General features: G+C 51.1%; 1 protein-coding gene across 1 annotated transcript in view; it reads left to right on the top strand.

Moving 5' to 3' along the window:
• The window catches only part of LOC144146117 (uncharacterized), a 140017-nt gene extending 127710 nt beyond the window's left edge, over nucleotides 1–12307 (top strand). The window contains exons 3-4 of the mRNA XM_077678066.1: nucleotides 8437–9016; nucleotides 9729–12307. Coding sequence (XP_077534192.1) covers nucleotides 8437–9016; nucleotides 9729–10527 — 1379 coding nt within the window. The 3' untranslated portion in view covers nucleotides 10528–12307. The remainder of the gene's footprint in view (nucleotides 1–8436; nucleotides 9017–9728) is intronic.
• Nucleotides 12308–12768: the final 461 nt, after the last annotated feature.

Genomic DNA, 12768 nt, shown 5'->3' with positions numbered 1-12768 from the left:
AGGCGCGGCCGGCGTGTGCGCGAACTGTTTCCGAAGGCAGGAAACGCTTCACGATTGCCTGCTTTATCCATTTTTTGCGATTAAACGCGCGGGATCTACAAATTCAGCTCAGCGATAGTCGTAGTTGACCATGGAGCAAAAACGGTGGGCGGAGCGACGCCGACGACGCATCGCATGCACGCATCGGGTCATGTGTCTCAAATTCACGCGTACGACTAGTCGTGGTGACAGTCGTAACGATCAGTCGCATGCGAATCGAGTGTACAAATCGTACATGTGTCCAGCGCTTTAGTGTGAACCGCGTGCAATCCGTAGCAGACGATGCAGCGAACGTCCCTGACGTCACGGAGACCATGACGTCACGGTCCGACGTCACGGAGACCGTGACGTCAGGCAGTCCGCTTGCAGGCTCTCCTTCGAACGGCCATTTTCCCGCGCGGCGACCGAATTTGAAAGTGGTTGCAATAAACGTGCTATAATTAATTATATGTTGGTGGCTGACGCGTTTCGGTTCGATTTTCGTAATTACTGGAACCATAGGTATTCTTTACAGCATAAAAACTGAAAGCGAGAAATTTCGTGTCAGTACTCCTTTAATGTTACACCTATCATCTTCCGCTCCATTGCCCGCTGAGTCCTCTTGGAGGCTAAGTTGAACCCTCTTAGTTAGCCTCCAAGTTTCTGCCCCGTAGGTGAGTACCGGTAAGATGCAGCTGTCATACACTTTCTTCTTCGGCGACAATAACAGGCTGCCATTCATTATCTGTAAAAAGGCAGGGTATATTTTTTTCTTCGATGAGGCAGGCAGAGATCACGTTCTGTGCTAAACACGCGTACGTGGGATCTACTTTACTTCTCCTCTGTGACCCGCCCCGCTTAGTCAGTGACTGAGGACGTTGCGAAACTGAGCACCAGGCCTCGGGATCGATACTGAACCGCGCAGCCGTTTTCATGGCGGAAGCGAAGAACGAGAACGCCCGTGTGACGAGATTTCGGCGCACGCTGAAGACGTCCAGGTGGTCAAAACTAATCCGCGTATCTCTCTGCAACTACGCGCCTCATAGCCAAGCTTTTGTAGCGTGAGCTACACTGCCCGAGGTTGAGCAGTTTCGCGTGGCTAGTGGAGAGCCATGCTGCGCATGCGCGAGGACCAGTGATGTCTTACAGCGCACAGCTGGCGCGCCGGAGCTGCCGCCGCCGCGACTGGATTGAATTGGATTCGATTAAATTGGATTGGATTGGATTGGGTTGGAAATCGTTTAAGCAGCAGTAAGCCTGATAATCAGCTAATCCTAGACAACCAGGAAAGCTATGAATAACCAGCTGAACCTTACAGTTATCTTCTTGATGTTCTTTTCCCCTGGGGCTTCTCCTCCAAGCCGCAGCAGCGCTGAAGATCTGACCCCGGGTATCCTCAACCGACAAACTCAGCCTCCGATCAAAACTGTACATTTATTCACAGCCCGGCGGGCGACTAAAAAACGGTACTCGCGCGGAGCCCGAAGACGACGGGCCGAGCTCTCCTGCGCCCGGACCGCGTCTCTCTCGTCTCATCTTCCCTTCCTCCTGCCGCTGAGGGCCGGGGAAGAAGGAAAAGTCAGTCGTCTTCGTCGGTGGCCATTCCATGTGGTGGCGTTTAAGACATCTGGTGCGAGCAGGCGCGGACTTCCTCGGAATGCGCGGCGTTTCAAGGCGCCGCGCGACACGTGCGTTTCATTTGTGCGCTGCTCGTCCCATGGCCCGCGCCAGTTGGTGCGTCGAAGCGCCCGACACTTACCTAATGCTACGTATATCCTGGCATAGCCGATTTAAGCCACTGCTAATTTTTTTAGCTCCGCGGCCACGCATGCATATGCTGCCTTGGCAAGCAGTCCATAAGCCAACAGTCGTCGACACTGTGCCAGAGAAGGTGCTTGCTCCACGCTTGCGCGCACTCAGCGATGTGCCGTAGTCTCTGCAGGGGGCCCAGGAAAAGGGTCGAACAAAGGCTCGTCGCTTTCACCGCTAGGAAACGGCGCGTAGGCAAATTGAGATGGTAATTAGTGCGTCCCTTTCGACGTCACACCCTCGGCGCCAGACAATAGAGCAGAGGTTGGCGGGAAAATTTCGGAAGGGTCCGCGAGCAGCTCGCCTGACCACCTTGGGGAGCTGGTTGCGCGCGAACGCCGCGCGCGCCAAGACGCGTTTCTCTGCGTGACCTGCTGAAAGCGGAAGGCCTTGCTGCGCCGAGAAGCGCCGCGCTGCCGCCAGGACGGCTTGGGTCCCGTGCTGAACGGCGGTGCCTTTTCTCTGGTATGCGCGCGTCTTTGACGCACGACCGTGCATGTCGAGTCTCCAATGCGCTGTGTATCAAGGCACGGAAGACGAAGGATTAGTGGCAACAGGGACACATCAAGCGCACGTACGCAAACCGAATAGCTTCGGTGCATGCTGCCATCAACGTCACGGGAACACACTGTTGAATAACGGGCTTAGTGTAAGCATGCCGACTGTCACAGCGCATTGAGAGTGAGGGCAGTGGTTGACCAAGTTGGTTCAAAATATTTGTGGAGCCATTAAATTTATTTTTGGCGCGGACTTCGTGTGGTACATTGGCTTTGTGTTGTAGTTAAGTAATAACGCCAGTGGAGAAAACGAGAAAATGACATCTCGTACGTACAACGACGGGCGGTTTCAGCATTTTTACGAGATAGAGAATGACAGAGAGAGAGAGAGAGAGAGAGAGAGAGAGAGAGAGAGAGAGAGAGAGAGAGAGAGAGAGAGAGAGAGAGAGAGAGAGAGAGAATATACTCTTGCCCTTCCTACTTACTGAGTTGGGGCCCTTAGTTCCGGGGGGCTTCATGTGCTTGACAGTCCCGCTGGACAACTTGTCGCTGATCCCGTTGGTTGGAGCAGAGCAGCACAGCCTCCAATGAAAGAAGAGCGGGGTTGCGGATTTTTGGCTAACCTGCGGTGGCTGTAGGCATTCCCATCCGGATGTGTATATGTGGGGCTTAGTGCCGCACGAACTGTCAAAACTGGACTTTTGAACAATGGATCTGGCCACCAGTTCAACATTTCCGCCGAGTGTTCCTCATCGTGGTATTTTGGTCACTGTCTGAAAACGTGTAAGTACCTGGGCTGCTATCGCCTCGCAACCAGATCCCATCCCTCTCCCACCTCCCTGAGCCTCAGAAGATCTCATGTGGAAGGACGAAAGGTCAACCTGAAGCACATGAAAGCACAGTAAAAATGCTTTGCTAACCAATTAATAAGGGGCATAGATGGGTTAGGGCGTGTGGTTAAGAGGTGTTTGATGAAGAGACCTGGGAACGAGTTGGATGGCAGTTGCAGCTAGGTGAAGGGAGGACCAAGGGAGAGAGAGCAACGTCACGTCTGTTCACACGCTCATAGGCTGGTGGTTCGGTGTAGTTGAATGAGGAGGAGGAGGAAGAACATGAGGATGGTGCCTTTAATGATTCGAAGAAGCGAGCCTGGCATCCAGCATGGCTTGCTACTACAAATGAACATGTGAAGGGCGAAAGTGAGTGAAGGAAGCGAAGACACAAATACTCATACAAGTACTAAGGCAGAAAAACATACAGAAACTGACGGACGCAGGAGCACGCACACAGCACACACACGGTAGTACAGTTAAGGCAAACGTTCACTGAGTTTCGTTCAGGCCGGAGTCACGCAGAAATGACACCAAGGCCCTTGTCTTCCGTGGTTCCGCAGCAGTTCAGTGCCATGGACCGTTTTGTGCGTGGGTATTGTGGGTGTGATCGCACATCCGATGACAGACAGGAGTCTATTCTTGCTCGGTATAAGCAGCCGAGAAAATTTGCGTGGCAAGTCGTGGCGAATTCTAATCTTTTGCTTAGGCCTATGCGGCGTGACTTCTGTAACATGCTTTCTCGCTCCAAGCAATTGCGAATGTTTCCATAAAACACTACTTCTTCAAGTTTTTTCTTCCGTCCCATTATGCACAGATGAATTAGAAATGAAATAAATGGCGGCGGAACAAGTGACCTTGGTGAAGGTACAGCAACATGACAGTAGAAACAGCATTTTCAACCATTCTGACGCACAGGTGAAGCAAACTAACGCAACTAGAAATTCCAGTGTGCTTCTACGGCATTAAAGTGCCTTTTAGGACACACTAATGCCGTAGAATGTTTCAGGCTTTTCAATCACAGTATACGGCGTGCTCTTGAAAATGTTGCTGATAACGTTGCCTGTTAACTCCGCGTTTTCTTGCGTTTGACGTCATGTGGAGGCACGTTTTGTACATCCTGCATTGCAGGCCCCAAGCTTCCCTTTTTGTGTAACACCAACACCGAACAAACGCGAGCACTGGATTTGCAACGTCGTTATTCGGACTGCCTTCTTCGCGAAGAGACTTTGGAAAGAAATATTTTTGTTAATGGTGGATCGTAGAGTCACTAGATGAGGCTACAGAGTATCGGCACTCTTTTCTCATATTGCTGGATGCCGCCGCCATGATCATCGGTCGATTCGCATCTCGTGACATTTGTTTGCAGTGCGACGGTTAATGGGCGCCGCCATTTTGTTTTTGATGCGTTTTGGTCGGTGAACTCTGGTAGACTTAGCTTGTCCTCCCTGCTCTGCAGCTGCGCGCAACTGACGTCGTTCCGAACGTGAATCACAGATAGCGCGTGTAGCAGCATTTTAGCAGCAGGAGTGTGTGCGATGATTCCGTTTTGCTGCATCTTCGGCAGTGTTGTTAACAAACGACCCGGTCGAAGTTAACAGCGACGCCGTAGAAGCGGCAATGTCGCAACACTGATGAACACCAAAATGGCCACAGTTGCTGACTTGCGTGCCTCAGGAGCGGTACTGTGATACCTTATCTAGTGACACTAGCGAATCCAACACCAGGGAACCATTTATCCTGTTTCGCGTAAAATCAAGGCGCAGCACTGTGCTGTTCCCCTCGTCCTGTACCCCTCAGGTCCGCTCCACTCAACTTCACTCTCCATTCTCTGAAGAGATTCCCTAAACCCGCTCCTGCTTTATTCTTTGTCTACGAGGTTCACGATTGTTTTCGAAGACTGTCGTTAGGAATTACTTCAAATCTTGGCATAATCCCCACCCTGAACTCTTCACGGCGGCCCTTCGAGCGCACGTCCTCGTGGCGAGCAGTTGTTCCGAAAAAAGCTCTTGTCTCCACCACGCCGCACACGTGTTCTCCGAAACGGAAGCAGCGAGCTCTCGAATCTGACCTGGAGATCGCCTTCCTTACAAGGCGCAACGCGTGTTGCACGCATGTTTGCGAACACACACGCACGCAGACATGCGCGTGCTCCCAACTGAAATCTCGTTCAGGCTGGCACGGGTGCCGCGGTGCGCGTGTGCGGGCTGTGTGGTGATCGCTGTCGACCAGTGCACGACCAAGGCAGAAAATAGCTCGCATCAAGGTGCTGCTGCTGCGATGCTATCATCGACACTCGCCGCCACCTCTTGTGCCGCCTCCCGAGCGAGCAGCAAGCGGTCCGTGGCGCACGGTCGCTTCCGGCAGCGAGGCGCACAGCACGGGAACGCGTGTTATTCGGTGCCCGTACCGTTGCGAACGCTGTGGCTGCTATTAGCGGCGCTTAAGTGACGGCGAACGTGGGTATGAGGAGGAAAAAGTAGCTGTATATAGGATCTGGCAGGTCGAGTATCGGTGGGTGGTTCGAAGTGACGCTTCCTTCCTTAGAAGCCCAGGCAAAGCCGGTGGGCGCGTCCCGTTAGGCATCGTTACCGATTTTCCTGGGTTCCGCGCCCTTTCTGTTCAAGGCATTTACCACCCGTGACGGGTGGCTGCTGGAAACGTTTCCGACACTTTGAGGCTCGCGCAATATTCGAGCCTTTACTGTGAGTCATGCACCCAAAAAGAAATCGGCCTCACGCTGTCCATTGGGGCCCCGTGGATATGGCGTTTCTGCGTCTTGTTCTGCGTCTTGTCAGCCGTACTCTCATCAACCACAGCTGAAGAAACATCATTGGGGCTCCTGTTGAACACATGTCCCTGTATTGTACTCTCGCTCTCGTGCGAAAACAGGGGGATGCCTATTGAAAACAAGGCGAGTTTTCGGAATCACCCCCCGCGAGTTGTGATTATTAAGGAGGGGATCCATATGCGTGTTCCTTGCAAGTCGGCTTCACTGTTACGCACAAATCCTTTCTAGGAAGGCACTTTTTCAGGGTGATATTACAGATTTATACGAAAACATAAAGGCCGTATGGCGTTATGTACATCCACAAAACCCCACGTATCCTTACGGCGCGCTGTACACCGAGTTCATTTTGAGTCAGCTTCACTCCTAAACACAAAGGAGCTGCTCGGAAGACATCTTTTCAGGCGAACTATATGGAGTCTGACATTAATGCATAATTGCCTAAAGACTCTTTATTAAATACCTATATAATGCCCGCGTATTCCTATAAACTCTATTCACTGGGCACATTTAACGTCGGCTTCACTATACTATACACAACCAGATTGCTGGGAAGACTTATTTAGAAACGACAAAAAGTGCCTAATATCAGAGTATGAAGGCCCTGTCGCACCCGCCGCGGTGGCTCAGTGGCTAAGGCGTTGTGCTGCTGAGCGCGAGGACGCGGGTTCGATTCCCGGACGCGGCGGCCGCTTTTCTGATGGAGGCGAAAAGCAAAAACGCCCGTGTATACGTGATTTCGGCGCACGTTAAAGATCCCCAGATGGTGAAAATTAATCCGGAGCTCTCGAGTACGGCGCGCCTCATCGCCTGCGTTGCGTCGGCGCGTTAAACCGTTCAATCAATCAATCAATCAATCAATCAATCAATCAATCAATCAATCAATCAATCAATCAATCAATCAATGCCCTATAGCTTCTATTACAAGCGGTTTCGCATGGAATAAAAGGGTGATGAGAGACGCGCATGACGTTGTGGAAGCGTCCAGAATTACTTATCGCATCAGTTTTCATCTTCATAATATTTGTACATTTGGCTTCAGGTTTCCTTATCGCATTCCAAGCTGAAAATGAAACTTGGAATACTGTGGCCACAAACAAAATTTGATCGGTACGTGAGCTGCATTTAAAACTACGCTCTCGACAGCTGACTTCGTTAAAGACTTGACGGAGACAACGATGTTTGTCGAAACGCCGGCACGTGGTTGGGGCTCTCTCCCTTTTAGACCTTAAGTAAATCCTCTTTGTGTCGCTAATTGTACGTCCGTGGTGATTACAGTGTTCTGCTCAAGCTGCGGAGAGAAATTGCGTGACTAATTTGTAATTTTCGTTGTCTTTCTTCTTCTCTTTTGTGCATACGTTAGCGCACTTAAAATTTGATTATACAGGAGGCGGCGGCGAGGACAGCTCAGCGAAGCTAGCGTATACCCGTATGTTTACGAAAGGCGCGGCTCCATGGCACTGGCCGTGCATGCTTCTTGGGACTAGCGCTCGCAACTCGCTGATTAGAGTTCTTGGCACCGTGCCTGGGTCAACTCGTCCGCGTCTAATGGCGGCTAATTGGGAGACGGCAGCAGACAGTCCCCGTTCATTAAAAACAAACTTGCTGTTCCTGCTGGTGGTCGGTTAGCCAGCGTACAGGCGAGGCCGAGCCTAAGAAGAAATTGCGATCATGACGCTCCAAGCTGAACAGTAAGCTTATTCAGTTGCGGCAGTGGGTGTGACCGCTTGGGCACAGTCCTTGCGGGTTTTTGGTTCCCAGGTGAGGTAAAGCGCTTTTAGTAGAAAGTTAGGGTTAGCAAAGCCGACATTGCAGCTTTTTGCGCTCAAATACTTCTAGTCTAAAGAAAAATTAATACTTTTATAAATATGGCATACAGCAACAGTATCAGGGGAGTTTTCCGGTATGCACAACCGAGTGGCACCATGACGTCATCGAAAACCGATAAGCGAGCGCCACGTTTGTCATGAGATAAAAGCAGCGCACGCGTACGCGGGATCCGCGGACTTATGATTGCAATCCTAATTATGTTGAGCTTGGCGCCTTTTACTGCGAAGCAGTATAAATCTACCCCCCCCCCTCCCAGTTTTCATTTCAGTGAAGACGCTTTACTTGGTGCCTCTCCGGGTCTCCTCCTCGCCACCACCGACTCCGCTTTTAAAACTATTTCCCCCCTCGCCATGGAAATCTCCCGTTTTCGGAAATCTCCCAGGGCTGCGGAAATCTCCCGTTTTCGTTAATGGACGTGGTAGTGTATAGAGATCTGGAATTTACAAGACACCAAAGACGTCGCATGATGCACGGCTTCCTTGCTCTCGCTGTAGAAAGGGGGACAATAACTGACACCTGGTTTCGCAGAATGCTTCGCTGCGTCGAACAAATTCCGATTTCGAAAACGTATGTTTCACTGTTTTGGTAACTTAGTAACTATCTTTTACCTGCACAGTTCGCTTCTTCTAACACACGCATGTCCGCTCTTTTCTATCCGACGCAGGCGACGATAACCGATACCGGCTCTATCCGGGTGATGCCAAGAGCTACATCAAGCACCTCGGTCCCGTGGCGCCCATCGGCATCGTCACCAACTACAAGCGCTCGTCGGCCAACTATGGGCGCGTGTCCAAGAGCCGACCGGGCCGTTCGAGCTCTTCGCGGGCCAGCGACAGGCCCCGTCTGCCAGGACTACCGCCGCCCAAGTACCTCGTGCCCGGCATCTACAACGTCGACTGCGTGCTCGACAAGGCCGCCTACCTGCGCAGTTGCACGGTTCAGATACAGCACCAGCAGCATCTTCAGCAACAGCATCTACAACAACAACAGCAGCAGCAGCAGTGCTCGGACAGTCCTGGACACCTCAAGAGGCCGTTGGAAGACGCCGGTAGCTGCTGCTCCATCGACTCCGCGGTCAAGGTGCACATCCCGGCCGTGGACTACGAGTCGGACAAGATGCGCTCGGACGACGACGCCGCCGAGCGTCGCCACTCGATGGCCCTTCAGCAGGACCTGCCGGCCTGGATACAGGCGCAGGAGGAAGACCACATCTACGCCACCTTGTCCGACACGCTCAGCCTCAGGTGGGGATGCCGCCGGACTCTTGTTGTTGAGGGGATTAGAGCTACTGATGGAATTGTCACCTTTGACTTTGCTGTTCTACCTCGTCCCCCTATTTCACCTTGGTTTTTCCGAAGGTTAACCGTACCCTACATTCGTTTATGACCTAACCACACCTTCGCACTTAACGTAAAATAACATATACTATTTTGTTGAATTTTCACTTCTTTGTCACTCTTACTTCTTATATATGCGGTTTTGCCTGAACGTATGTTAAAAATTGCATAAACGTATCCTACCAAGGACGCAGATTCGATTCCCGGCCACCGCGGCCGCTTTTCTGGTGGAGGCGAAAAGCGAGAACGACCGTGTGTTCGAGATTTCGGCGCACGTTAAAGGCCCCCACATGTTCAAAATTTATCCAGAGCCCTCCACTACGGCGCGCCTCATCGCCTGCGTAGCGCGATGAGGCACGCTACCCTCCGCCCGCGATGTCGCGGAATTTTTGCTCCATAGATATGTCACAGAAATCATTGAACTCCATCTGGATTGTCATCCTTGCTTAGACTCGTGGACGCGTGCGAATCGAAGTTACAGTAGTTGAGGCAAAGAAGACTTCGTTGTGGTGGCGCAGTGTCGTGTCTTCTAAAAATTGTTCAGTTATTTAATAAGAACCGGTGTATTCCGACCAACTCTTATATCCGTTTTAATATGTACACTTCTTTCCTGCCACAGGTCAACCGTGGCCGGAGAAAGCTGCGCCACGTTCAGCGCCCCCGAGGAAGAATCCGATTCGGACGACGCAGGTTCGTTCACGACTGACGCCAACGACGACTTCGAGTTCCACGACACCCGGCCGTGCGGTGGTGAGGTTCGGATGCGCCCTTCGACAGCCCTGGACGCCGCTTACGCCACGTACGGGGTTGTACAAGACTACTCAGAGAACGGTGGAGGCTACGGCCGCATCCAGAAGCCCGCGGATCCGCCACCTTACCAGGAGTCGTGCAACAGCATGGCCGGCTCCAGGAACGCTTCTTACTCAATGAACGACCTGGACCTCATCGACAAGATGGATGACGGAAACGAGCATGCGGACGACGACGGCTTCAGGACACCGTGGCGGCAACCGAGGAGCGAGTCGCTCATGTCCCTATACAACCCGCCCGCCGAACAGGACCCGGAGGTCGTCTCCGCCGACGACGTCTTGGCGAGGGAGCATGGCGGCGTCACCGGTGACCCGTACAGCCTCGGGCAGAAGGTCATGGAGGCGATTATGAAGAACGGCCGGTCATCCTTTGTCATCCGCAGGAACTACGTGCGCAAGGCTAAGAAGAGGATCGGCCTCAAGAAGCACAAGCTGGTCTTCGACTGCGAAGGCATCGACGACGGCTTTACAGCCGTCCGGCGGTTCCCGTTCCAGCAACACCGGCTGGGAGGCATCAATGCCATCCGGAGGATCGGCAGCCCCACGAGCCAGTGGCACGTGCCCGTGGGACCCGCCGGAAGGCTGACTGTCATCTCCGAGTTTATCTAGGTGTATATAACTTGAAACCGCGTGACCTTCCTTATGACGAAATGAAGACGCAGAGAAAAAGATACGCGCCGCGTCATAGTGGGATCAACCCAGCCGGGCCGTTGAGTTGCCTTCTTGTTTACGTTCATGCCAGTGGAGAGCGTAAGACCAAACGCCTTAAACGGGCTGTCATTGAGGACGTGCCTTCATTATTCCGTCACCAGAACTTAAGGAGGGGGTTGGCAGGCAGTCTTTCTTTCATGGAGAATGTCTCGCCTGTAGTGTTGGATTTCAAATGACGGGAGCGCTGTGTTGTGTTCTCAATGATACCGCTTTCTTACAAGCAGCCTGACGACACAGACCAGCTCTCTTAAACGTTTGATGATGTAAGGATGGCACACTAAGAACTTTGTTTGAGCGAACCCTTCTACAGCCAGCCGGGTATTCATTTGAGAAAGGACACACACGTATGCAAAAAAATAAAAAATACGTCTTACCAAAGCAAGCCACGGTCGGCCGATTAGGTCTTCCAGGAACCATACGTGCCGTAATGCGATTGCGTACGTGTCGGTGTCGTCTGACAATTTCCTTACTAGGAGCAGAACGGGTCCGAGTGGTTATATGTGAATTGCATTTAAAGGGGCTGTTGCTGCTTCGTCTTGGTTAAGCGATAGCTGAAGCATTGGGAAAAACCAAGCAAGTCTAACGAGATAACTACATGACCTGTCTCTGGACCTCGGTACACGCGTATTGATGTAACAGCGGCAGCGACCTCCTAAACTACTGGCCGCTGTGTTTATAAGCCAATTCTATTCCTTTTTTAGGGAAGTGCCTGCTGCTTGTACACAAAATGTAGTGCCTTTGTAAACAGTACAACTTCGGAGTGCTGTTAAGCCATGTTCAAGTCATGAAGTCCACCTGAAATGCGAAGTGCTCGGCGTAGTTTTTAAGAGCTTTCGAGAATGGCATCGTGCAACTGACTGTCTCACACTCTAGAAACGTTGTACCTGTTCTCTACGACATAACTGCCATACGACGACTTTGCGTGGAGAGATGTTAATTGCTGCCTCATGGATAAAGCGATAACGGCAAGATATAGTGCCCAACTATAGACGAAAAATCCTGCCTTGTGCGCAAGCGTTGAACAGAGCGAATTTATGTCGTTGCTCTGTATTCCATGTTGCTGGAACAACTTCCGTCGGGGACTTTCTCTGTTTGATATTTTTCTATCAAGACTACAAGTCCATCGTGAACTGTTTCTAGTGGATATTTTTCTATCAAGACTACAAAGCTCATACGCCAATGCATTTTCGTTAGCGTATCGTCAGCACTTCCTGATAGACCACTTTTGTCTACTCAACGACCAAATCCGTCTGTGCAAATATGCCATGGACAGACCACCTCTCGCTCTGCATGCTGTCTTCCGGGGTGGAAACTACTACGAGGGATAACCTTTCGATGTGCTTGCGCAGCCAATTAACAGCGAGCGCATTCAGAGGCCAAACGCTGCACCAGATGCATCTATGCACAATGTTTCCTTCTGTAGCTCCGAGTCACTACGCAGTGTATTATACGCGGTTGAGTTGTGAGTGCAAACTAAGTATATATGAAACTTTATCTTGTCGGATGTATATTTTTTTCCTTTGCAATGAAAAGTGGAGGCTGCCAGAAGAAAAATACCAAAATTGGCTTCTTACATCGGTAGAATCACACCTGTACAACCTTATTGCATTAACAAGAATGCACGTGCTGTGCGGGAAGGCAGTTCAACTGTGCGTTCAACCTCGTAAGGACCCACCACAGCCAGAATTTGCAAGTAGAGAGTAAAATGATATGACGGAGAATTTTAACGATAGTATACTATGGTTACTAATGGGGTAGGTGCTGCCTGCCAAACTTTCGGAGCTCCTCTCGGTTAGTGGTCGGCGCTGTGCACGAAAGACTTTTGGTAAAAACCTTGTATGTACAAATAGCCCTCTTCTCTGAACCTAAAGGAGGAAATTCGCTTCGAAGTATGGTCCTTCACAGGGCCGAAAATGCCACTTTGTGAGAACATGTCTTCGGGTTAGACCCTCCCCCAATGCAATCGCCCCCATAAAAAAATAACAATAACGGCTGAATTCCGGTCTCAGAAGCTCGTGTAGCTACTTAATCTTGTCCCATTGTTTTCGAAACCCCGAACCATTAATTGTAACCAGTCTTAATTTTCTCGCTGCTACATACTGCGATCGTTGTAGTATAAAAAAAGGCAAATCGAGCGTT

Source organism: Haemaphysalis longicornis, unplaced genomic scaffold (assembly GCF_048455015.1).
Source record: "Haemaphysalis longicornis isolate Haplotype H1 unplaced genomic scaffold, Haemaphysalis longicornis Haplotype H1 scaffold_7, whole genome shotgun sequence".
Classification (NCBI taxonomy): domain Eukaryota; kingdom Metazoa; phylum Arthropoda; class Arachnida; order Ixodida; family Ixodidae; genus Haemaphysalis; species Haemaphysalis longicornis.
The sequence above is the reverse complement of the archived record's forward strand: the minus strand, read 5'-3'. Positions and strand labels throughout refer to the sequence as shown.